Source organism: Trichechus manatus, unplaced genomic scaffold (genome assembly GCF_000243295.1).
Source record: "Trichechus manatus latirostris isolate Lorelei unplaced genomic scaffold, TriManLat1.0 scaffold00261, whole genome shotgun sequence".
Lineage (NCBI taxonomy): Eukaryota > Metazoa > Chordata > Mammalia > Sirenia > Trichechidae > Trichechus > Trichechus manatus.
In genome coordinates, this window is record NW_004444197.1 from 531,889 (window position 1) to 556,274 (window position 24,386).

The window sequence follows — 24,386 nt, forward strand, 5'->3', positions numbered from 1 at the left end:
CAACTGCACTAGAGAGGGCCCCTGCCCAGAAGCAGTGGAGACCCAGGGTCTGGGAGAGTTGTCTTCTAGGACCGGCTGACCCTGAGGGGAGATAATGAGAGTGGAGGGGAGACACAGGCCCTGCCTTCATGGAGCCACAGTGGGAGAGAAGACACAGCCCAGTTATCATCATCATGGAGGGGGAAGGGAGGCACAGCTTGTCTGAGGGATGAGGCACAGTATTGCCTCAGGGACACTCCATGGGGCTGCATAAACTCATCTAAACAAAAGCTCATAGAAACTGACGCCTGGGTTTTAGCCTCCCACACAGTGTCCCCTTAGCCCCCCCATGCTCTGTAGCTGCTCTCATGGTTTCCCATGTGGGAATTCTCACCGATCTTCCCACACAACTCATCTTTGCCTGAGCCGTCCATTCTTTTCCTGGATTTGGCTTAAAGCTCACCTCCCCCAGGAAGCCTTCCTGGGTTTGCCCTGTGTACGAATGGTGTGGGGGCAGTGTCTGACCGCCTCTAACTTCACAAGGGGGAAGAAGAATCAAGATCAACTGCCCAAGACTGTTTCCTATGACATGGTGATCAGACATGCCTTCTTTCTCCGCCATCTATACCAATTCTGACACCAACTGTCCCTTCCATGGCACTCTCTACTTCTTTGCTGGGTTTGATAATTCATTGCAGTGGCCACAAAGAATTTACAGACCATACTCATGATTATGGGGTTTATTTGGAAAGAAACAAGTTACATTTCAGGCTCAGGAACATTCAAGGATACAGTTCTTCACCAGGACAGCCTCTTCCCAATCAGTCTCACAGGCACGCCTCTCCCTGACCCTCAGTCTCTGCCCAAAGGCACTCAGCTTCCTCACTCTGTGGATTGAAAAGCCCCTGCGCCATCTCCTGCGGGTCTCTCCTGCAGGTCTCTGTTGCCGGTCTGGCCTTCCTTGGTGGTGGTGGGCTCTTCTCTTCTTCCCACCTGTGGGATTGCTCATTTCAAGCCCAGCGGGATGGCAAAACTGACCAATCCCTTTTGTGGGGCACAATTACCCTATCACACAGTCCCACCTAATCACTTGGGCAGAAGTTACAAGACCATGGCTAGAAAGGCCACACAAAAGTGAACCATCACACCACACCGTGCCCCTTCCTTAGCATGGTTGTGCCCTGCAGCTAACAGTGAGAGATGGTGTGAGCCCTCTGCCTCCCTATCAGACTGGGACCCCTGCTATGCCACCTCTGTAACCCCCTTCTGCTTCCTCCACCACAGGCAAGAATGTGCGGAGGTCCATCCAGGGCGTGGGGCACATGATGTCCACCATGGTGCTGAGCCGCAAGCAGTCTGTCTTTGGTGCTCCCAACTTGTCTCCTGGCACCAGTGCTGCTGAGCCCCTGGATCGAAGCAAGTTTGAGGAGAATGAAAACATTGTGGTGATGGAGACGAAGCTGAAGATCCTGGAAATCCTTCAGGTGGCTAGGCCAGGACAGGGGTGGGAAGTGTTGGGAATGGGGGCAGGTAATGGGGTTGGGGTGGGGGTGGGCAGGTGAACCCCCCTCAGATTGCAGTATTGTTCCACTATGATAGGTGTCCAGCTCATTTGTTCTCAAAGTGTGGCCCCTGGACTAGCAACATCACTTGGGAACTTGTTCTCAAGCTCCACCCCAGACCCACTGATTCAGAAACCCTGGGTTGTGGGGCCCACAGTCTGTGTAGTGATTCTGATGCACATGACAGTTTAACTCAATTCTCCCATTTACAGATGAGCAAAGTAAAGAGGGTGAAGTTGGGGACTTTCCCAGGTCACACAGAGATTTTGAGGCAGAGCTAGAGATTTGAGAACCCATTTCCCAGCAAGGTGGACACAGTCATTCCTGTTCTGGGTCTTGTCTGAGACCCTCCAGCAACACTTGGGGAAGGGGCTTGTAGAGGAGGGAAAAGGACCCTTGCTTTTGCTTTGGGGCCACTAGATGATGGGAGTGACCTCCATGGGGAGCCCAGTCTGGCATGGCCTGGTTGAGGGAGTTGGAAGAGGGGGCTTCTGTCTCATTCTGGAGGGTCTGAGTCCTGGGGTGTGGCCAGAGGCCCTGTGCTCATGAGGATGACGCCATTCAAGGGTGTCTGCAAACTCTGTGCCTCACCTCCCAACCCACAGTGGCTTCTCTCCTGCTCCACTCACAGTCCTCAGTTTCCCCCACTTCCTGGGAACCCTGGGTCTATTTGGCAGAGCAGGTAGGAGGGCAAGGGTGGGCCTTTGACCTGGGGAGCTTAGTTTCCTTTGCTGTCAGCATCCAGTCTGGGAAGGTGGGTCTGAGTGGGCTGGGAGGGTTGTCTGTCTGATTCTGAAAGGAGGTGCCAACCCCACCATCAGGACAGGAGTTGGGGAGAGGATGCCGTGAACCTCCCTGGGGGAGAGAGGTCTTGATTGTTTGGTTGTGACTCCCCAAGCATCCTGAACATCTGTGCTAAGAACCCCCACCCCTAGAGTGGTCAGAGCTCATCTGGGGTGCCCTCTTGTCCTCCATAGAGCAGGAATGGTGTCCTGACCTTAGAATGTCCTCATCTGTCCTCTTCCCACCCTCCAGTTCATCCTCAATGTCCGCCTGGATTACCGCATCTCTTACCTGCTATCTGTCTTCAAGAAGGAGTTTGTGGAAGTGTTCCCCATGCAGGACAGTGGAGCTGATGGCACGGCCCCCGCCTTCGACTCCACCAGTGAGCCTCATTCCTCGCTCACCCTGCTCAGCCCCCTTCATGCTCAGGAAGGGCCCAGAGAGGCTTTGAGACTTGCCCAGGGATATTCAGCAGTGGGATGGAGCCTACCCCTTTGTTTCAATCTGCAGAGGTCTTTCCTCTCCACTGTCTCATTTAATTGCCCCAGTGAGGGGTGGGGGAGAGAAGGGATCATTCCCTCCTTTTCCTAAACGGGGAAATTGGGGCCCACAGAGCGGCAGGGACTTGCCCAAGGTCACACAACCAGTTAGGCTGAGCCAGACCAGAAGGAACCTGGTCTCCTGACCCACAGCCAGAGCTCTGCTCACCCTGGCACTGCCCTGCAGGGTAGCTGGGGCTATCTGGTCTCTGCCCTGGTTGCTTCCATCCCGTAAGCTCTGCACCCCCACCCCTGGGAAGGGGGAGGCAGAGATGGGATGGGGAGGGGTTTGGAGGCAGGCAGAGGGGCTGCACCCTGACTAGTGCAGGGCAAGAGGTGGGTTAGGCTTCTCCATGTTCTTTAGCTACTGTGTCCCCCACTCTTCCTGGGCTTGGAGCTACCACCTGCCCCCATCTGTCCCCTCTTGCTCCCCACAGCCGCCAACATGAACCTGGATCGCATCGGGGAGCAGGCGGAAGCCATGTTTGGAGTGGGGTGAGGCCAGGGTTGAGGTGGGGGATGTGTGGGGTTGGGTGGGCGATGCCGACACAGGCTAGAGACTCCCTCTTGGGACAGTTTGAGTTTCCCCAAGTTGGGGGATAGCCCCTCCCTCTTCTGTCATTGCCTCCTAAGACCTCACAGACCCCATCTGTGCTCTGCCCACCCCCGTTTTCTGCCCAGCCCCAGTGTTGTAGGGGCCACTTGGGTCGCAGTGTCCTCCTAATCATTCCCCTGCCTCCATCCAGGGCAGTTGTGCCTCTATTGATGTAGCAGGACTTGGGTCAGGTAGCTGGAAGAACTTCCCCCAGGCTCACAGCAGGAAGGAGGTGTGGGAGGTATGCAGGCTCCTCTACAGAGGATGACCCCGCCCCCAGGGGTCCTGGTCAGAGTATTAAACAACTGGAATGGCTGGGGCTGGTGCAAGGAGGGGCCACCCGGAGGTGGGGCTCTTAACCATTTTGTGCTGTGCTCTTGGCGTCTGGTGAAGCCTGTGGACCCCCTTTCAGAATCACGTTTTTAAATTCGTAAAATAAAGTACATAAAGTTACAAAGGAAACCAACAAATTGAAATATAGTTATCAAATATTGAGAAAAAGACATTTGAAGTGACAGTTATACATGGCGCCTCCTTTACTAACACGTTCAGTAACAAGCTGCAGCGGCGGGTCTAATTAGTCCCGTGACTTGAAGCCGTGGTGAGTGTAAATGTGATTTCACGATTTCTGTAACAACTCTAAGGTGATGTGCAAACATCTGTGGTTTCTTCTGGTGACAAAGTCACAGGTACCACTAATATACCCTGCACTGCAGCTTGCTTCTTGTCTTCCTCGTGGTTGGTGGAGGTTGGTAAAAATAAAGATATTGTTTTTCCCCATCTCTGTTCATGGACCTGACTTCTATCCTTGAATCTCCTTGGGGTCTGTGGGCCCTGTGTTAAGAGCCCCTGCTTCAACTGTTTAATAAAGGGGACATGGGGGTTACTGGGGCGGGGGCTCAGGGCAGTGGTTTTTTACAAGCTGGTGAGAAAACGTCAATGTTTTCTTTTTTTTGATATTAATATTCTATTTTATTTTGATGAAAATATACACAGGAAAACCTGCTCCCATTCAGCAGTTTCTGGACACAAAGATCAGTGACATTGGTTCCATTCGTCACATTGTGTCAACATTTTTGTCATTTCTGTTCCAGTTGTTTCACTCCCATGGCCTTAAACTCCCTGCCCCCAACCTTCTCATCTATGCTTTGGAGTAGTTGTTGTCCATTTAGTCTTATATAGATAATTTTTTTTTTAAATGCAATACTTGAGAGAAAAAGTCAATGTTTTGAATAAATATTATGCTGAGCAATGCATCTGCTGGATGGGCGGCAGGGCCAGTGGCCCCCTGTCTCCCTCAGGCAGCGGGAAGCATGCCACTCACACTCCGCATCCCCCCTGGTGCCCGCCTGCAGGAAGACGAGCAGCATGCTGGAGGTGGACGATGAAGGCGGCCGCATGTTCCTGCGCGTGCTCATCCACCTCACCATGCACGACTATGCACCGCTGGTCTCGGGCGCGCTGCAACTGCTCTTCAAGCACTTCAGCCAGCGCCAGGAGGCCATGCACACCTTCAAGCAGGTGCCACCGCCCCGCCCTCCTGCCTGAGCAGCCTGACCCCCTGCTTGTATCACTGTTAGGTTTCGGCTGGACACTGGGAGTAAGCTCGAGGGGCACTTGAGATGTACCCCAGGGTGGCACAAGCAGTTTGTGATCAGCTGCTGACCTAAAGGCTGGCAGATCAAACCTATCCAGTGGTACCAGAGAAGAAAAGGTCTAGCAATCTGCTCCCATTAAGATTACAGCCAAGAAAACCCTGTGGAGCAGTTTTACTCTGTAACACATGGTATTGCCATGAGTCAGAATGGACTCAACAGCAGTGTTTTTTTTTTTTTTTTTTAACTTCCTTAAGAAGTCTCTGGGTGGTGCAAATGTTATCATGCTCAGATGCTAACCAAAAGGCTGGAGGTTCAAGTCCATCCAGAGGCATCTTGGAAGAAAGACGTGGTGCTACTTCCAAAAAACCAGCTGTGTAAACCCTATGGAGCACAATTCTACTCTGACACACATGGGGTTGCCATGAGTTGGAGTTGACCTGCAACTTTTTTTTTAATCTCATTAAAGGTGAGGACCAAGCTTAGCCACCTTTGTCTCCCGGCTCATTGCCTGGCACAGTCTACAGCAATTTCTTATGATGTGGACAGGACTTCACAGCTTGCCAGCTATGTTAAATACATCTCTGTGAAGGGCTTCGAATCATGCCTGGCATATAGTCAGCCCTCACTAAGGGCGACTGGTTGTTGTTAATGTGATGTCCTGTAGTCTGGACAACTCCCTGTGTAATATCTACCTTAACTGGGTCTAAAAAAAAACCCAAACCCATTGCCATCGAGTTGATTCTGATTCATAGTGACCCTATAGGACAGAGTAGAACTGCCCCATAGAGTTTCCAAGGAGTACCTGGTGGATTCAAACTGCCGACGTTTTGGTTAGCAGCTGCAGCACTTATCCACTACGCCACCAGGGTTTCCTAATCGGGACTAGCTGGCATTTAATGAGTGCTTACTGAGTTGAGTACCAGGCACTGAGCACCGTACTTGCATTATCTCATGGGGTTATCGCAATTGCCCTGCCTACATGGTTACTACTCTTATTCCCATTTTGCAGATGGGGGGAACTGAGGCACAGGGAGCCTTCGCTCCTTGCCCACTGACCCAGAGCCAATAAAGTAAGATCCAGACTCAGGCCCAGGTCTTTAGGGTTCGGGTCCCTCTTTCAGCCAGCATTCAGTGATGCCAGTATGCTTTGCCCTGCCCCATTTGGGGTCCGAGTGAGCAAGTGACAGGCCACAGCAGCAGCGTGTGACATGAGTCAGTGAGTAACTGAAGCCAGGTGGTGTGTCAGCTCAGCGCAGGGAGTGCATAGGGCCATCAGGGAGGGCTTCTGGAGGAGGTGGACTTATGGCAGGGTTGTAAACGCTGAGTAGGATTTGACTTGGTGGAGAGGTGCAGGCAGTGCAGGAGCAAGACCTGGAAGAGGGAAGGTGCTGGGAGTTCTCTAACTGGCAGTGGACCCAGATTTTATCGGCCAGCCCTGTCCTTGACCTTCAGGTGCAGCTGCTGATCTCAGCCCAGGATGTGGAGAACTACAAGGTAATCAAGTCAGAGCTGGATCGGCTGCGGACTATGGTCGAGAAGTCGGAGCTGTGGGTGGACAAAAAGGGCAGCGGCAAGGGCGAGGAGGTAGAGGCAGGCGCCGCCAAAGACAAGAAGGAGGTGAGCGGGGTTGTAGGGAGCTGGGGCAGGACCCTCTGCGAGGGCTGGGCCTAGCTGACCCTGGACCCTCTCTGTGCCCCTAGCGGCCCACGGATGAGGAAGGCTTTCTACAACCACCTGGGGAGAAGAGCAGTGAGAACTACCAGATCATCAAGGGCGTAAGTGGCAAGGGCACACAAGGGTGGGGTCTGCAGCCCACCTGCCCCGAGGCTGCAGCTGGCCCGCCTCCTCTGCCTCCCCTCTGCTGGCCACTGGCCCTCAAAATAGACATTGTCCAGCTTTTCCTGCATGCTAGAAACAACCCTGCCGAGGTCCACGTGGGATTATTTTAAAGCTGCAGGGATTTAATGAAATTCCATTTCACAGTCATATTGCTCTATTTATTCCCATGGGTGGATTTGGGTTTTTTACTGCTTCTCTGGTTGGTTGCGATGATCTGATTCCATGGTCATGACCTCCTTTTCCCCTTCCTGTCCCTGACACGAGCCAGGACTTGTCTGTGGTGGGCAGGAGACTCTGACCAGCCCTGGTGGGTGAGCCAGGCAGAAGGGAAGCTTGAGGAGGAGGGAAGGGACTCTGGGCTCACTCCTGTCCTCTCCAGATCCTGGAGCGGCTGAACAAGATGTGTGGTGTTGGGGAGCAGATGAGGAAGAAGCAGCAGCGGCTGCTCAAGAACATGGATGCCCACAAGGTCATGCTGGACCTGCTGCAGATCCCCTATGACAAGGTGCTGCCAAGGGTCATCCCTATCCTGACCCCTGACTTCTGACCTCTGACCTCCCAGGCCAGTCCTAAACTTTGACCTGACCCAAATTGCACACTAAACCTCTAATACAACCTAACACAGCCTCATCTTGACTTTTTATGCTGACCAGTTCCCCCAAAATCCAAAAACCAAACCTGTTGCCATTGAGTCGATTGTGACTCACAGCAACCCTATAGGATAGAGTAGAACTGCCCCGTAGGGTTTCCGAGGAGCGTCTGGTGGATTTGAACTGCTGACCTTTTGGTTAGCAGCCGAGCTCTTAACCACTGTACCACCAGGGCTGCAAGAGTACCAATAACTAAAAAAAACCCATTGCTGTCAGGTCTATTCTGACTCATAGAAACCCTATAGGACAGAGTAGAACTGCCCCATAGTGTTTCCAGGGAGCAGCTGGTGGATTTGAACTGCTGACCTTTTTGGTTAGCAGCCATAGCATGTCATAGCTCTTAACCACTGCACCACCTACCTACTTAATAGAGTTGTTCTGAGGCCTAAATGAGTGATCAGGTGAAGTGCTTAGAACCATCCCCAGACATACCTTTTCCTTTGAACTCAATCGTAGCATCATCTCAACCTTTGACCCTCTACCCCTCCTGATCTACTATGACCTTGATTTGACCCTAGCCTCACCCTGATTCTTCACCCTGACCCCAATCTTTGTCTCCCACACTCCAACCTAACCCTGAAAAATCTCAGTCTCATCTCAAACTTTGACCCTCAACCCCCTTACCACCTTGACCCACATTGGCCCTTATCTGACCCCAGCCTCTCCTTGACCCATGACATCAGCTCTGGCCTCTTTCTGCCCTGACCCCTGACTTTGATTTGTTATCCTAGTCTCACCCTGACCTCTTGCCCTGACCTGTCCCCAGACCCACCTTGAACCCGGACTCCAATCTTAGCCTCATCTCAACCTTTGACTCTCAACCCCTCATGTTGAATCACCTTGACTGACCTTGATCTTGATATGTCCCAAACCTCACCCTGACTCTGGACCCTGACCTGTCCCAACTTCTGCCTGACCGTGACTTCTTACTCTTGCCCCTCCACTCCAGCTTCATCAGATCGCAGCCAACCTCATCTCCACTTCTGACCCTCAACTCCTAACCTGAAGGCCCAGTCTTCACCTTAAACCTAGCCTCTTTGTGGTCCAAATCACAATCCCTGACCCAACCCCACACCTATCTCAGCTCAGACTCAGACCCAGCCTGGCCTTCCTCCCTGTGTCCAGCCTAGCACCGTCTCCCCTCCTCTCTGTACCCAGGGTGATACCAAGATGATGGAGATCCTGCGCTACACACATCAGTTCCTGCAGAAGTTCTGTGCAGGGAACCCCGGCAACCAAGCCCTGCTGCACAAGCACCTGCACCTCTTCCTCACACCGGGGGTGAGGGCAAACGGGTGGGGGCACCTGGGGGGGAAGGGGCCTAGACCTCTTTCTGATGCCCCACCCACCCACCTACAGCTCCTGGAGGCAGAGACCATGCAGCACATTTTCTTGAACAACTATCAGCTATGCTCCGAGATCAGCGAGCCCGTGTTGCAGCACTTCGTGCACCTGCTGGCCACGCACGGCCGCCACGTGCAGTACCTGGACTTTCTGCACACTGTCATCAAGGCCGAGGGCAAGTACGTCAAGAAGTGCCAGGACATGATCATGACTGAGGTGAGGGTGCAGCCAAGCGGGGCACTAGCTGCCTGGGGAACTGGGTACATGGGGAATTCAGGTGGCGGGCCATAGAGGAAGAACTCAGACGGTGTGTCACAGAGCTAGAGAAGTCAGACAGTGGGTCACAAAAGGAGAACTCAGGTGGTGGACTGTGGAGGGGGAATCTCAAGTTGCAGGCCACAGAGGGAGAATTAAGGCTGCAGGCCTAGTTGAACTCAGGCTACAGGCCCAACACAACTCAAGCAGGGACCCAGAGGAACTTAGGCAGTGTGCCTAGAAGAACTCAAGTGCTCACTCCTTTATTGTTTATTTAAAATTCATGAAGCACTTATATGTGCCAAGCAGTATGTATGCCTGGAGAAGTTAGTTGAGTGTAAGCAACTGGCCCAAGTGTAAGCGGGCAGTGACCACGTCCTTTGTGTTCATCACTTGAGCCCCAGTGTCCAGCACATAGTAGGTATTCAGTAAACATTTGTTAACTAAGGCGTGAAGGATGAAGGGCTGAGTCTAAATCTCGAGCAGATGTGTCTCCATCCTTGAGCATCTTACAGTGTCGGGGGAAGAAAGGAGCAAACACTAAAGTAGACCAGGGACATAATAAACAAGACACCATGTACTGGACGTGCTGTGCAGTGTTAATTATTACTTGCTATTATTGTATTACTGTGAATCATCTAATTGCTAGCATGAGAAGGATGCCATGTGCTCCATGAGGGTTTAAATTACAGCTGTGGAGCAAAGAGGAGGAGGAGGATGAGCCCAGCAGAGTGGGATTAGAAAGGGCTTCCTGGAGGAGGGCACCTCTGAAATGAGCCCCAATGGAACTTCTTTCCAGAGAGAAGAAGGGGGGACTTTCTGGGTCGAGGGCCAGTGTCCCTGATGGCAGAGGGTCTGAGACATTGGCCTAGGATTCTGAAGGCCAGGGAACCCCAAAATTCTAGGCATGGGAGAATTTTCATGAGTGTTGGGCAAGGGCTGGGATGAGAGTCTCAATTCTTCCCTGTTAAATGTAGGAGAAGGGTGGGGATCCATGGCCTGGTGGGCTGAGAAGGTCTGACATGTCCACCTCTCCCGCAGCTGACCAACGCAGGTGACGACGTGGTTGTGTTCTACAATGACAAGGCCTCACTGGCCCACCTGCTGGACATGATGAAGGCAGCCCGTGACGGCGTGGAGGACCATAGCCCCCTCATGTACCACATCTCCCTGGTAGACCTGCTGGCTGCCTGCGCCGAGGGCAAAAACGTCTACACTGAAATCAAGTGCACCTCCCTGCTGCCCTTGGAGGATGTGGTATCCGTGGTGACACATGAGGACTGCATCACCGAGGTGGGGCCTGTGTGTGCGTCCACATGCAGACCCACTGGCAGAGATGACTGGAGGGCAGGGGAAGGCCTCAGTGGGAGGAGGGGACAGGAGAGCCAAGGCAGGGCAACCATTCTGTCCTGCCATGTTGGGATGGGAAAAGGGAGGTGCAGGGCGATGGTGGTGGGGACATGGGGCAGCAGAGCAAGGGGAGGCCAGGGGAGGACTTAGTGAGGTGAGGTGAGAGACAGCCTGAGTGTGACACTGCTCATGACCCTGGCCTCGCACCCTGGCTGTCCAGGTGAAAATGGCCTATGTGAACTTCGTGAACCACTGCTACGTGGACACGGAGGTGGAAATGAAGGAGATCTACACCAGCAACCACATCTGGACACTCTTTGAGAACTTCACCCTGGACATGGCTCGGGTCAGTCCCTGTGGGGCATAGGCCTGGAGATGGGCTGTGTGGGCCTGGGCAGCTTCCCACGAGGGTGGGAGCAGAAGGGCCCCATTTGTTGGCTCACCCAGGCCTCTCCTGCTCCTACACCAGGTCTGCAGTAAGCGTGAGAAGCGCCTGGCTGACCCCACCCTGGAGAAGTATGTGCTGACCGTTGTGCTGGACACCATCAATGCCTTCTTCAGCTCCCCATTCTCTGAGAACAGCACTTCCCTGCAGGTGAGCTCCTGGCCCACTTTTGTGTAGGAAGGGGGAAATCAGAATATGTATGTATTCAGATTTGTTTGTGCTGCCTAAAGAAACAGCAGAAGGCTTCACAGGTGTATTAGTTATCTGTGCTGTGTAACAAATTTCCCCAAAGTTTTGCTGCTTAAAACAACAAATGTTTATTATCTTACAGTTTCTGTGGGTCAGGATTACAGTGGGAACCATACCATTGAATAAGAATTTCTAAATTCAGTGGGCATGGTGGAACCTGGGGTGGCAGGGGCCAAACGGCAGCACTTAATTGCTGAATACAAGGTGGGTGTGGTGACTGCAGTGGGCAGCAGAGCCAAAGCAATAGTCAGAACAGTCTGACTCTAGAGATCTCTGGCACTGACTAGGTGATCATGGTGTCAGACAGGAGGGAGGCCTGTAGATTATCAGGGGAAGAGGAGGAGGAATGTGGGAAGGAGGAGGGTAGCGTAAGTGGTTAACATGCTTAGCTGCTAACTGAAAGGTTGGCAGTTTGAGTCCACCCAAAGGTGCCTTGGAAGAAAGGCATGGGGATCTATTTCTGAAAAATCAGCCATGGAAAACTCTAGGTAGCACAGCTCTTCTCTGACACACATGGGGTCACCATGTGTTAGAATCCACTCACTGGTAACTGGTTTAGTTGATCATGGTATCCCTAGAACTGAAGTAGGTAGATGGCCTCGTACAGTCTTATCTGGTCTGTGTATGTGGAAAAGCTTTAGGTCAAGTGAACAGAAATTTGACAGAAAGAGAGAGTCACTATCCCTTAATCAGTTCCCAGATTCCAGACTTGAGCTAGTTCACATACCCAGAACCCCTTGAATGAAAGGGAGGCTGAGTCCCCCTAAGGAAGGACCCTGTTATACTACTTAAATCATAAAGAAACCCCAAAGGATACGCAAGGAACCAGTAAAAGGGGCTACTGTGGGAAATCCTGGTGGTGTGGTGGTTAAGAGCTACGGCTGCTAACCAAAAGGTCGGCAGTTCATATCCACGAGCCACGCCTTGGAAACTCTGGGGCAGTTCTGCTCTGTCGTGTAGGGTCTCTGTGAGTCGGAATCAACTTGACAGCAGTGGGTTTGGTTTTTGGTGTAGGCCAAGGAGCCAGGGGTGGTCTGGGAAGAGTGCTTCTGAGAGTGGTAGAATATTGGGTCCTACAGGAGAATGTAATTAAACTCACTGAGTTACACGTGTAGAAATTGTTGAATTGGCGAATGTTTTATTGTGTATGTGTTTACCACATACACACGTGCACACACACACAAATAATAAACAAACAAATAAATAAATAAGGGGGGAGAAAAAGAAGAACGTTGGGTCCTGCCCTCTTGACAAGGGTGGGTTTATTTATTTATTTTTAATGTTTATCGTGGTAAAATATATATAACAAAACATTCGCCAGTTAAATCATTTGTACGCGTACATTTCAGTGACATTAATTGCATTCATCGTTGCGCAACCCTCGAGGGGTAGGTTTATTTTGACACATATGTGTTTGGACCCTGGGACCTCTTTTGGGACACAGGACCCACCTCTCATCAGCCCCAGGGGAGGGTGCAGGGAGTAGGGGCAATGGGGACAAGGGTGAGGTGAGACTTCCTGAAGTATACCTTTTTATAAAGCCTTTTGATTTTTGAACCCTGTAAATACATCACCTGTTCACAACATTAATTAATTTAGTTAAATATTTTTTTAAGGAAGAAAAGGGTCAGCAATGGGGCTATGACCTTGGGGGACGGGTATGGTTCACTAACAGGGCTGCCAGGTACAGTTGGGCAGGTTGTGTACTGCTGAGTTCCGGGAAAGGGGGCACTTCTCTCCCACTGGCACAAAGGCACGTGATGGCTAGCGGAGGCCTTGTCCCTCCACCCTGCACCCAGCCGTGGTGAGCCCAGGTCACTGGGCCCGAGCTGTCCAGGGTGGGGGCTGGCTGGGCTGCAGCAGCAGTTGTGTGGCCTTTTCCAGACGCACCAGACGATCGTGGTGCAGCTGCTGCAGTCCACCACGCGGCTGCTCGAGTGCCCATGGCTGCAACAGCAGCACAAGGGCTCCGTGGAGGCCTGTATCCGGACCCTCGCCATGGTGGGTGAGTGTGCTGGGGTGTGGCCAGCTCCCAACCCCCACCCCCCCACAGGGACGTCTGCCCTCAAAGTCCAGACCTTATCCTTAAGCTCGACCATCACCTGCCCCCGGGGGTTCTCAGTAAGTCCTTCTTACTGTCTAACTGGCATCTCTGTGATTGAGAGAAAGGGGTATGCTGGGTGGGGTTGGGTGGGCATTCCCCAACTAGGTTTTTTTTTTACTTGCAAATGGTGTCAGGCAGGAGGGAGGCCTGTAGATTATTAGGGAAGGGGAGGAGGAATGTGGGAGGGAGGAGGGTAGGAGTCGGGGTGGAGCCAGGATGGAACAAAGATGCAGAAACCAGTTAACCAGTTGCTATCAAGTCAGTTCCGATTTGTGACGACCCCATGTGTGTCAGAGTAGAACTGTGCTCCATAGGGTTTTCAATGCTGATTTTTCAGAAGTAGATTACCAGGCCTTTCTTCTGAGGTACCTCTAAGCAAACTAGAACCTCCAACCTTCTTCAGTTAGCAGCCAAGCACATTAAACTGTTTGTACCATCCAGAGACTCCAAGAGGCAGAAAATCCCTATTCTTAGCCCAAAAAGGGGACAAGGGCCCCACAGTGTCTCAGGTGGGACCCAGGGTGGGGTCCCTGATCCCTAGGCCTTCAGTCTAGTTCCCCCTGCCCCGAGTCTGGTAGCCTTGAGCCCAGCCCTCTGGCTGGCCGACCTCTCACATCCAGCCCTCCAGTACCCCATCTCTCTCCCCACCCAGCCAAGGGTCGGGCCATCTTGCTGCCCATGGACCTGGATGCCCACATCAGCTCGCTGCTCAGCAGTGGAGTCAGCTGTGCCGTGGCTGCCCAGCGGAATGCTTCCAACTACAAGGCGGCCACGCGGGCCTTCCCCCGCGTCACCCCCACCGCTAACCAGTGGGACTACAAGAACATCATTGAGAAGCTGCAGGTGGGCCTGCCCCCAACTCCCGCCCCATACTCCCCTGACTGCCTTGCCTCCTGGCACCCACTGTGGGAGCTGCATGTTGACAGGGCAGTTGCCCCCTTCAGAAGGGCAGGTTCTCTGGGGGCATCCTGTCCTGTACTACCTACACCTTACCAGGAAGGGGCTAGTTACTCATCCCTTCCTTGGGGTCTGCTGGGACAGGCCCTGGGACAGGGGATTGAGGGGCATCATTGAAGGGGACCTGGGAGTGCTAGTGGGGCCGGGGCTCCTGAAGGGGGTTGGGACCACCCCTTACTCCAGTTTTTGGCACACTTCTGCCTGCGGTCTTGTCACCTATGGAGGCGATGTGGTAGGGTCACTATCCCCACAAGTCAGGAGACTGAGGTCCAGAGAGGGCAAGGGGTCTGCCCAAGGCTACACAGAGAGCTGGAGGAGGGGCTGGAAGAAAAGCCAGAGCTCATGGCTCCCAGCCAGGAGCTCTGAGCAGACAGACACCATGCTTTGTCCAGGGCAGCTCTGTGGGTCTGGGGACCCTCAGACTACACAGCAGGCCCCCTGTCCCCCAGGCCTCAGCCCTGACCCCTCCCCAGCCAGACTCAGGGCTCATGGGCTCAGGGCTCATGGGGCTGTTTGGTGCTTGGGTAGGGGAAGCATGGCAGCCAAGCCCTGGGCACCTCTCAGGCCTGGGTGGCCTGCCCCTTGCCCGAGGTGACCCTGCCCTACCCCCACAGGACATCATCATGGCCCTGGAGGAGCGGCTGAAGCCCCTGGTGCAGGCCGAGCTGTCCGTGCTGGTGGATGTGCTGCACTGGCCCGAGCTACTCTTCCTGGAGGGCAGCGCGGCCTACCAGCGCTGCGAGAGCGGGGGCTTCCTGTCCAAGTGCGTCTGGCCCGGTGGGGCAGGGGTGGGGGCCACTGGTTCAGAGGGCCTGCCGTGCACCTGCCTGGGGTAGGGAAGGGGCTACAGGGGGCAGCACTGAGCCTGCCCCTCCCTGCCGGCCCAGGCTGATCCAGCACACCAAGGACCTCATGGAATCCGAGGAGAAGCTGTGCATTAAGGTGCTGCGGACCCTGCAACAGATGCTGCTCAAGAAGACCAAGTACGGGGATCGGGTGAGTGCCCCGCAGGCCGGACACCAGGCAGGACTGACCAGGTGGACCCAGGAACTCAGGACCAGGGTTGACGGGCCAGTCGTTAAAAGCTGAAATGTATCCATGTAGCTGACCAACAGCTGCTGCCCTGTGTCCACTGTGGGGCCTCACTCCCATCTTCCTCCAGGGCAACCAGCTGCGCAAAATGCTGCTACAGAACTACCTCCAAAACCGGAAGTCCAGCTCACGGGGGGACCTGTCGGACCCCATGGGTGCTGGTCAGTACTGCCTGCCTCTGCTGTGCCTCTGGGTAGCCATTTGCCCTGTCCCTCCCTTCTGCTTTCTTGCCCCACCAGGCCCACTCAAGCGAGCCCCTTGCCCATTCCAGGCCTGGACCAGGACTGGTCAGCAATCTCGGCCACCCAGTGCCGGCTGGACAAAGAGGGGGCCACCAAGCTGGTGTGCGACCTCATCACCAGCACCAAGAATGAGAAGATCTTCCAGGAGAGCATTGGCCTGGCCATCCACCTACTGGATGGCGGCAACACTGAGATCCAGGTGGAGCAGGGAGTGGGTGGGGGTGCTGGCACTCACCTCCCTCGGGTGGGCAGCTCCCACTCATGAGGTGGGACAGGTGTGCCAAGCCACTGAAGCCGTGGGGGCTTGGCAGCAGGGCTGGGGTGCTAGTGGCCAATGCAAGTCTTGGCCACCCATTGGTGGGCGTCATCTCCCACATCTATTCGCTGCATCTGTCATGCAACCCCTTCTCCAACCCTGCACACCCCTCTCTGCTCCAGTCAGCCTGAGCCTCTTGTCCCCTCACCATGCTGCCTCTCATTATTGCCTCAGCCTCTGCTTAGGCCACTTCCCTTCGTCTTCTATATCCTCCTCAACCTTTGGTGCTCAGTGCAAGGCCTACCTCCTCCAAGAAGCCTTCTCTGATTTCTTTATCCTCATTCATTCATTCTATACATCTGCACTGGCACTTTCTGTGTACCTGGCAGTGTTCTAGGCACTGAGGGTTCAGCAGTGAACAAAAGAGACAAAGACCTGTGTTCTCTTGGCACTTGCATCCTAGCAGGGTGTGTGTGTCAGTGAATAAACATAATCCATACGCAGTATGGAGAACACATCCCAGATGGTGATGAATCAGGCAAGGGGCTTCGGGAGGGCTGGGGTTAGGGTTGTATTAACTAGCGTGATCGGGAAGGCCCTGAGTAGGGAATGTTTGAGTAAAGACCCGAAGGAAGAAGTAAGGCCGTGGACACACTAGGAAAGAGTCCCCAGGGTGGAGCAGGAGCCAGTACAAAGGCCATGAAGGGGGAAGGGGCTGGAGTGGTGAGAGTGGGGTGACAGGGCAGGTGGTGGGACATGGGGTGTGAGAGGGAGCAGCCATCACGTGGGACTCACAGGGACTGTGAGGCCATGGGTTTCTCTCTAGGTGAGATGGGAGCCACTGCAGGGTCTTGAGCAGAGGAGGGATGTGACTTAGACTTGAGGGCAGGGACAGATTACCCAGTAAGCAAAGTAGGCATGGGCTTACTTGTGCTTGCTTACTATCTGTAGTGAACAATTTCACGTGACTTTCAAAGAGGTGGTGAAATTATGTGAAACTGCTTACTACAGATTAGTAAGTAAGCATAAGTAAGCATTTGCATAACTTGCTTACTGGGTACTCCGTCCGTGTCGGGGATTATAAATTGGAAGGGAGGCTTTGATTCTTAGGAAGGTGCTGTTGGGTTGGGAGGGAGACAGATGCCAGCCATACCTAGAAGCAGAATTTTTGATGTGGTGAAATAATGTGAAATTGTTCACTATGGATTAGTAAGTAAGCACTAGTAAACCTGTGCTTACCTAGCTTATTGTGTAATCTGTCCCTGCTTGAGGGCGATCCCTCTGGCTGCTGTGTGGGAGACATAGGGCTAAGGGTCGAAGCAGGGGCTGGTCAGGAGGCTGGTGCAGCCCTCCACCTGCATGTCTCTGCAGTTTGGCCCTCCAGGCTCTTGGTCTTTCCGTCTCCTCCCCCTTAGTTACAAGGCATGGGGGTGTCTCTCTGCCACCAGCCTCTTCTGGTTTGGGCAGGTCTGGGGCCCCATCTGCCCCTGTCCTTGTCCCTGCAGCACAGGGCAGAGCTTAGGGGCCAGGCCCAGTACTAAGGCTGCCTCCACCCCACCAACCACCCCCAGAAATCCTTCTACAACTTGATGACGAGCAACAAGAAGTCCGAGCGCTTCTTCAAGGTGCTTCATGACCGCATGAAGCGGGCCCAGCAGGAGACCAAGTCCACAGTGACCGTCAACATGAGTGACCTGGGCAATCAGCCTCGTGAGGATCGCGAGCCAGACCCTACTGCCAAAGGTCAGAGGCACGGGGGCCATGGAGTACAGCATGGGGGTGGTGGGCAGGGATAAGAGGGTGCAGGGGAGGGATAAGGGTGAGGGGCACAAGGCAAGATGTGGAAGGTGGGGGGCTAGGGCGGGAACAGGGGGTGAGGGTCTGGCCTCACCAGGCCTTACCCTGCAGGCCGTGTGGCCTCCTTTTCCATGCCTGGCTCCCCATCCCGCTATTCGCTGGGCCCCAGCCTACGCCGGGGGCACGAGGTGGGGGAGCGTGTGCAGAGCAACGAGATGGGCACGTCTGTGCTCATCATGCAGCCCATCCTGCGCTTCCTGCAGCTACTGTGTGAGAACCACAACCGGGACCTGCAGGTGAGGGCCGTGACACTGCCCCCACCACCCAGCCCTGTGGCTGGCGATCCCCCACCCCCTGCAGACAGGTCCCTGGCGGGCCCCCTTCCCTGCTGGAGCCGCCCCATGCCCACCCCTGCTGTGTCCCGCAGAACTTCCTGCGCTGTCAGAACAACAAGACCAACTACAACCTGGTGTGTGAAACACTGCAGTTCCTGGACATCATGTGTGGCAGCACCACGGGTGGCCTGGGGCTCCTGGGGCTCTACATCAACGAGGACAACGTGGGCCTCGTCATCCAGACTCTGGAGACCCTCACTGAGTACTGCCAGGGCCCCTGCCATGAGAACCAGGTTTGCTGCCAGGGCAGCGGCAGCCGGGATGGTGGGGATAGGTGGGTAGGGGGCGGGGCTCAGGCTAGGGGCCTCTGGAGCTGCCACAAGTCTGAGGGGGCCTGGGCTTTGTGTCCCCCACTTTCCTCTTCCAGACCTGCATCGTAACGCATGAGTCCAATGGCATAGACATCATCACCGCACTGATTCTCAATGATATCAGCCCCCTGTGCAAGTACCGCATGGATTTAGTGCTGCAGCTCAAGGTGGGGCCGGGGCAGGTCTACGTTGTGTGCAGGGCATGTGTGTAATGTGTCTGCTGTTAGCATTGTGTGTGATGAGTGCAAGTTGTGGGGAAGTGATACGTGTGTGATGTGGGCATCACGTGTTGTGTGTGCAATGATGCCTGTGGTGATGTGTGCAGGCTGCATGTGTATAATACGCACATGTTCATGTGTCCACAAGAGTGAGGGTGTGAGCAAACCTGCTGGACATCCGCTTACTCTAGAAGCAAGTTCTGGTTTATCTGAGGTCCTCCTTTGTATGTGTCTGCTGTCTGGGGGAATTGAGTGTACCTGCCACAGGGTAGGGGTGAAGGTGGGCCTGTGGGTGGGGAGACAGGCACAGGGCTGGATATGCAGTACACTTCTCAGCAAACCCTGGGGGGGGTGGTGGGGGGAGTGGGCATGAGACAGCTTGAGGGTCAGAAGGGGCTGTTATGGGGTAGTGGCAGGCGTAGTGGGACCCTCAGACTGGGGCCATCCCCCCCATCCCCAGGACAATGCCTCCAAGCTGCTCCTGGCTCTGATGGAGAGCCGGCATGACAGTGAAAACGCTGAGCGCATCCTCATCAGCCTGCGGCCCCAGGAGCTGGTGAGGCTGGGCTGGTGGGCAGGTGGGGAAGTGTCACTGAGCAGGTGGACGGGGATGGGATTAGGGCCCAGCCTGCCTTTCCACCCGAGGAGAGGCCATTTGAGCAGGTGCTGTCCTGCCAGGTGGATGTCATCAAGAAGGCCTACCTGCAGGAGGAGGAGCGGGAGAACTCAGAGGTGAGCCCACGGGAAGTGGGCCACAACATCTACATCCTCGCGCTGCAGGTACCAGCCCCACCCGGTGGCCCTGCCCCAGTGACCACGCCCCCAGCAGCCGTGCCCACCCCGTGACTGCTCTGCTCTATCGCTCAGCTCTCCAGGCACAACAAACAGCTGCAGCACCTGCTGAAGCCTGTGAAGCGCATCCAAGAGGAGGAGGCCGAGGGCATCTCTTCCATGGTGGGTGCCCAAGAGCAGGGCTGGTAATGGGGGCGGGGCTTCGATCTAGGGGCGGGGCTGGTGGGAGATCGGGAGGGCAAGTATCTGGGGACAGAGATGGGAACTGAGGGCAGGGGTCTAACTGAGGGCAGGGCTCTGACTGAGAGCCAGGATGAGGGCGGAACTGAGAACTGAGGGGCTAGCTAGAATCCGGACCAGGGGTCTGAGCCAGGAACTCAGGGAGGAGCTGCCGTCTCGGGACATGGCCTGTAAGTGGGACATGGCCTGTAAGTGGGACATGGCCCGTAAGTGCGTGGACCTAGGCTCTGAGGGGGCGGGGCTAGAATTGGGGGCGGGGCTCAGGAAGGTGGGAGCAAGACTGGGAGGCGGAGTGACTGGACTTGGAGGTGGGAGCCAGGTTGGAGTGGGTCTGGGATGGGTCTGAAAGCCTCAAGAACGGCGGAGGCTGCATCTGGGCAGGACTGAGGAGGGCGCTGGCTGTCCTATGTATCTTCTGGATATAGTTTCTGCCCCCCACCTAGTGGTTGGAGCCCTAGTTGGGCTGGGCTTGGTTGGGCTGGCAGGGGGGACACTGGGGTGTAGTTCAGAGCTGGGCTCAGGTTGGGCTCAGGCATGTCAGGGGTGGACCTGGGTGGGAATCAGATGCTAGGCTGGACTGCAGGGGCTGCCAGCCTGACCTCAACTCTCCCACCCCCAGCTCAGCCTCAACAACAAGCAGCTGTCTCAGATGCTCAAGTCATCCGCACCAGCACAAGAGGAGGAGGAGGACCCCCTGGCCTACTATGAGAACCACACGTCCCAGATTGAGGTGGGGCCCCAGGACAGCAGGGGTGGGAGTGAGGCAAGGGCTGTGTGTGCCGGTGTGACGCCCGAGTGTGTGCCCAGATTGTGCGGCAGGACCGAAGCATGGAGCAGATTGTGTTCCCGGTGCCCGGCATCTGTCAGTTTCTGACGGAGGAGACCAAGCACCGGCTCTTCACCACCACTGAGCAGGACGAGCAGGGCAGCAAAGTGAGCGACTTCTTCGACCAGTCCTCCTTCCTGCACAACGAGATGGAGTGGCAGCGGAAGCTCCGCAGTGAGGACCGCGGGGTGGGCCGGAGGGTGGGGCCCCAGAGTTACTCACTGATGCTCCCTCTGGTGGGTGCCTGAAAGCCCACCATTGCAGCCTATCACGCCCCCACCCCCAGGGAGGGGCTCTTCCAAACATGTTTCCCTCCAGAAGTGGGGCTGGAGCTCATGAGGGCAGTGGGTCCTGGGCGGGGTGGGCAGAGGGTGTTAATAGCTCTTGGCTGTCCCCTCCCCAGGCATGCCACTGATCTACTGGTTCTCCCGCCGCATGACCCTGTGGGGGAGCATCTCCTTCAACCTGGCTGTTTTTATCAACATCATCATTGCCTTCTTCTACCCGTATGTGGAGGGAGCATCCACAGGTGAGGATGCAAGGCTGGCAGGCAGGGGCTGGGCCTGGAGCCTACCATGTTCCCCTCCCAGGTGAGGGCAGAAAGCCTTGGGGCTAGCCAGGCTCTGAGGGTACCAGATACGGAGTGGGGAGAAGGAGGTACACTGCATTGCCCTCTGGGCTCTGCACTGATTGGGGAGACACACACAGGGTCCTTGACCTCTGGGCCAGATTGGGCTGGGCTTGGCCTAGTTGGAGAAGCACACGTGCAGGCACAGGTACTCATACATGTGCACACACACTCATACACACAAACACAGTCACATACACACGTTAACACACACACTCACAGATACGTAAGCCAGAAACAAAATGTAGATGATGTAAGCAAACGTTTCTATAGCAGCAGCTGGATAGGGCCTCCCGCCTAGGCCTAGAGATGCAGGTATGAGGAGGCGGCTAAAACCAGGTGACCAGAAACTTAATAGGGAAGGCTTCCAGGAAGGAACAGTTTCTTGGGGCCTCTCGGCCTGTGTTGGGGCTGCGGTGGATTAAGCAGGCCTGCTCACCCGCTGCCCTGGTCCTTAGGCGTGCTGGGCTCCCCGCTCTTCTCACTGCTGTTCTGGATTCTCATCTGCTTCTCCATTGCGGCCCTGTTCACCAAGCGCTACAGCATCCGCCCCCTCATCGTGGCGCTCATCCTGCGCTCCATCTACTACCTGGGCATCGGGCCCACGCTCAACATCCTGGGCGCCCTCAATGTGAGTGCCAGCAGGGAGCCCCACCCCCACCCCCAAGTCACCCCCTTGTTCATATGCAGTCAGAACTGCAACTTCCCGGCAGCCACTGCTCTGCCTCATCTCCCTCCTCCCTGCCCTGGGATCCCAGGCTCATCCTAGACCAGTAGTCGGGACCATTCCATGCCTCCTCCCTCTCTCAACAACTTGGGGCAGCTGGCACTCAGGCAGGCAGGCAGGAGTTACTTTGGGGCACTAGCTTCAGGCCTGCTGTATACACTTGGGCTGCTTGTGCACTGCCAACGTCACTGTTCCCATTGTAGACATCGGAAATTTGCTTCTATGATGATTTCCTAACAGATGGAAATAAAGTGCCTTGGGCAAGGGGTGCCTTTTCCCAAAACACTATAAAGGCCAGGGGTGGTCTCTGTTCCCATTCTCCTCTACCTGCACCTCAATTTTCTCCTGGAGGTAGGGCTTCTTATTCTGAGTTCCAGGGGCCCAGATGTATTTCTGAAAGCACTTTCATTAATGCCATCCCGGCCAGGCTGAGCATCGGGTGGGCATGGTGGCAGGGGTCAGAGAGATTCAGGGTAGGCAGTAGGCACTGATCCCCTGTGCCCTGCACTTGCCCACAGCTGACCAACAAGATCGTGTTCGTTGTGAGCTTCGTGGGCAACCGTGGCACCTTCATCCGTGGTTATAAGGCCATGGTCATGGACATGGAATTCCTCTACCATGTGGGCTACATCCTGACTAGCGTCCTGGGCCTCTTTGCCCACGAACTCTTCTACAGCATCCTGGTGAGGCCGCTGAGTCGGGTGGGGCCAGACAGGGGTGTGTGGGCAGCTGGGGTTCACGCAAGTTGCTAGCAGTTCCCCAGCACCAGCCTCTCTGTCCAGTCCTCTTGCTGCTGGGCTGCGAGGAGTAAGTTTTCAGAGTCCTCCTCCACCTGACCCAGCCCTGGCCCTCAGGGCCCTGGCAGCCACTCCTGCCCCCATCTGATCCATCTTCCCAGTTCAGTGGTGGTGCAAACCTGCACTCTGGAGCCAGACCACCTGAATTTGGATCCCGGCTTGGCCACTATTAGCTATAAAACTTTGGGCAAGTATTTTAACTGCTCTGTGCCTTAGTTTCCCCATCTGTAAAATGGGGATAACAACAGCACCTACCTTCTAGAACAATTGTGAGAATTACTTGAGCTAATGCACGAAAAGCACCTGGAGTGTTTCATGGTATATCATAAGTGTGCTGTGAGAGTTGGCCATCCTTCTCCCTCTGTGGTTGGTATTTGCCTGCTCATTCCACCCCTCACCTTTCCCTTTTGGTGGCCTGTGAACTCCAGGTTCCTCTGAGAAACCTTCCAAACAGGCATACTGGCTTGGTTACTCCTTTGCAAACCCCAGTGCAGGAAGCTGTGGTGAACTATAGGAGCTGGGTGAAGGGGGCCAGTGGACCCCCAGTGAGGTAGGCCGGCTCAGCCCCTCAGGGCCCCATTCCTGCCCCTGCAGCTCTTTGACCTCATCTACCGTGAGGAGACACTGTTCAACGTCATCAAGAGTGTGACCCGAAATGGCCGCTCCATCCTGCTGACCGCCCTCCTGGCCCTCATCCTGGTCTACCTCTTCTCCATCGTGGGCTTCCTCTTCCTCAAGGATGACTTCATCCTTGAGGTTGACCGGCTGCCCAGCAACCACTCCAAAGGTCTGGGAGGCCTCCCTCTGGGGCAGATGTGAGGGTCATGAGGTCTGGCTGGCACAAGTGACCGGCATCAGGACCAGGACCTGGCAGCACTTGTCCCACCAGGATCCTTGCCTCAGGTTCTCCTCTTGGGTGGTGGGGGAGGCCTAGCTCACACCCACTTGCCTCCCTCACTCCTAGAACTAAAGTGTGGGAGAGCCTTTGGTCTCTAACTCCTTAAGAAGCTACTTGCTAGAGAGCTAGAGCCTCCTGCAGGGGCTGCCCATGTGCCGGGCTCAGGATCAGAGACCCCCTCCCTGCCCTCAGCGTGCAGCCCATGGGAGCTAGGACTCGAAGACCCTTCACTTGTAGCCAGAGTGAGATGCAGGCAGGATCAGGGAAGGCTTCCTGGATGCTGTGATGTTGGGGCCAGGTCCTGAGAGGTGATTTGGCCGGGCATTTGGACTGCCTTGTGACTCGTGCGTGTCTCCTCCAGCCAGCCCCCTGGGGATGCCACATGGCGCTGCCACATTTGTAGGCACGTGCAACAGGGAGAAGATGGACTGTGTCTCGGAAGTCTCAGTGCCTGAGGTCCTGGAAGGTGTGTCTGCAGGGGTCTGGGTGCGGGTGGGGGTGGGGCAGGGGCAGGCCTGCCTGGCAGGGGTACGAGCACACGCTTTGCTCACAGAGGACGAGGAGCCAGACACCACGGAGCGGGCCTGTGACACGCTGCTGATGTGCATCGTCACTGTCATGAACCATGGGCTGCGCAATGGGGGCGGCGTGGGTGACATTCTTCGCAAGCCCTCCAAAGATGTGAGTGCCCCCGGCCCCGCCCGGCCCCCAATCCACGTGGCCCATGTCCCTATCCCTATCAGCATTGTGAAGACTCAGCCCTCAGGTCGCAGCCAGTCAGGGCAGCTTTTCCTCCGGTAGATCTTCACTGCTGAAAGCCCCTTCCCTTTGTCTTCCCTCCTCCCCCTTCCCACACCCAGCTGATTGACAGTGACCCTGCTGCTGAGATAGCACTGCCCCCAATCTGCTCTGGCATCC

The 24,386-nt window shown here is 55.2% G+C and overlaps 1 protein-coding gene across 1 annotated transcript in view; it reads left to right on the plus strand.

Moving 5' to 3' along the window:
* ITPR3 (inositol 1,4,5-trisphosphate receptor type 3) overlaps positions 1–24,386 on the plus strand; it is an 80,930-nt gene that overhangs the window by 52,502 nt on the left and 4,042 nt on the right. The window contains exons 22-54 of the mRNA XM_004389818.2: positions 1,264–1,463; positions 2,577–2,706; positions 3,301–3,358; positions 4,814–4,979; positions 6,509–6,673; positions 6,757–6,831; positions 7,275–7,400; positions 8,704–8,826; positions 8,905–9,105; positions 10,186–10,437; positions 10,715–10,840; positions 10,964–11,089; positions 13,073–13,193; positions 13,945–14,135; positions 14,864–15,012; positions 15,137–15,245; positions 15,412–15,502; positions 15,613–15,782; positions 17,411–17,582; positions 17,748–17,932; positions 18,064–18,264; positions 18,399–18,509; positions 19,021–19,116; positions 19,239–19,340; positions 19,428–19,514; positions 20,212–20,322; positions 20,400–20,592; positions 20,822–20,947; positions 21,505–21,677; positions 22,292–22,456; positions 23,165–23,357; positions 23,830–23,934; positions 24,022–24,149. Of these exons, the coding sequence (XP_004389875.1) occupies positions 1,264–1,463; positions 2,577–2,706; positions 3,301–3,358; positions 4,814–4,979; positions 6,509–6,673; positions 6,757–6,831; positions 7,275–7,400; positions 8,704–8,826; positions 8,905–9,105; positions 10,186–10,437; positions 10,715–10,840; positions 10,964–11,089; positions 13,073–13,193; positions 13,945–14,135; positions 14,864–15,012; positions 15,137–15,245; positions 15,412–15,502; positions 15,613–15,782; positions 17,411–17,582; positions 17,748–17,932; positions 18,064–18,264; positions 18,399–18,509; positions 19,021–19,116; positions 19,239–19,340; positions 19,428–19,514; positions 20,212–20,322; positions 20,400–20,592; positions 20,822–20,947; positions 21,505–21,677; positions 22,292–22,456; positions 23,165–23,357; positions 23,830–23,934; positions 24,022–24,149 (4,727 nt within the window). The remainder of the gene's footprint in view (positions 1–1,263; positions 1,464–2,576; positions 2,707–3,300; positions 3,359–4,813; positions 4,980–6,508; positions 6,674–6,756; positions 6,832–7,274; positions 7,401–8,703; positions 8,827–8,904; positions 9,106–10,185; positions 10,438–10,714; positions 10,841–10,963; positions 11,090–13,072; positions 13,194–13,944; positions 14,136–14,863; positions 15,013–15,136; positions 15,246–15,411; positions 15,503–15,612; positions 15,783–17,410; positions 17,583–17,747; positions 17,933–18,063; positions 18,265–18,398; positions 18,510–19,020; positions 19,117–19,238; positions 19,341–19,427; positions 19,515–20,211; positions 20,323–20,399; positions 20,593–20,821; positions 20,948–21,504; positions 21,678–22,291; positions 22,457–23,164; positions 23,358–23,829; positions 23,935–24,021; positions 24,150–24,386) is intronic.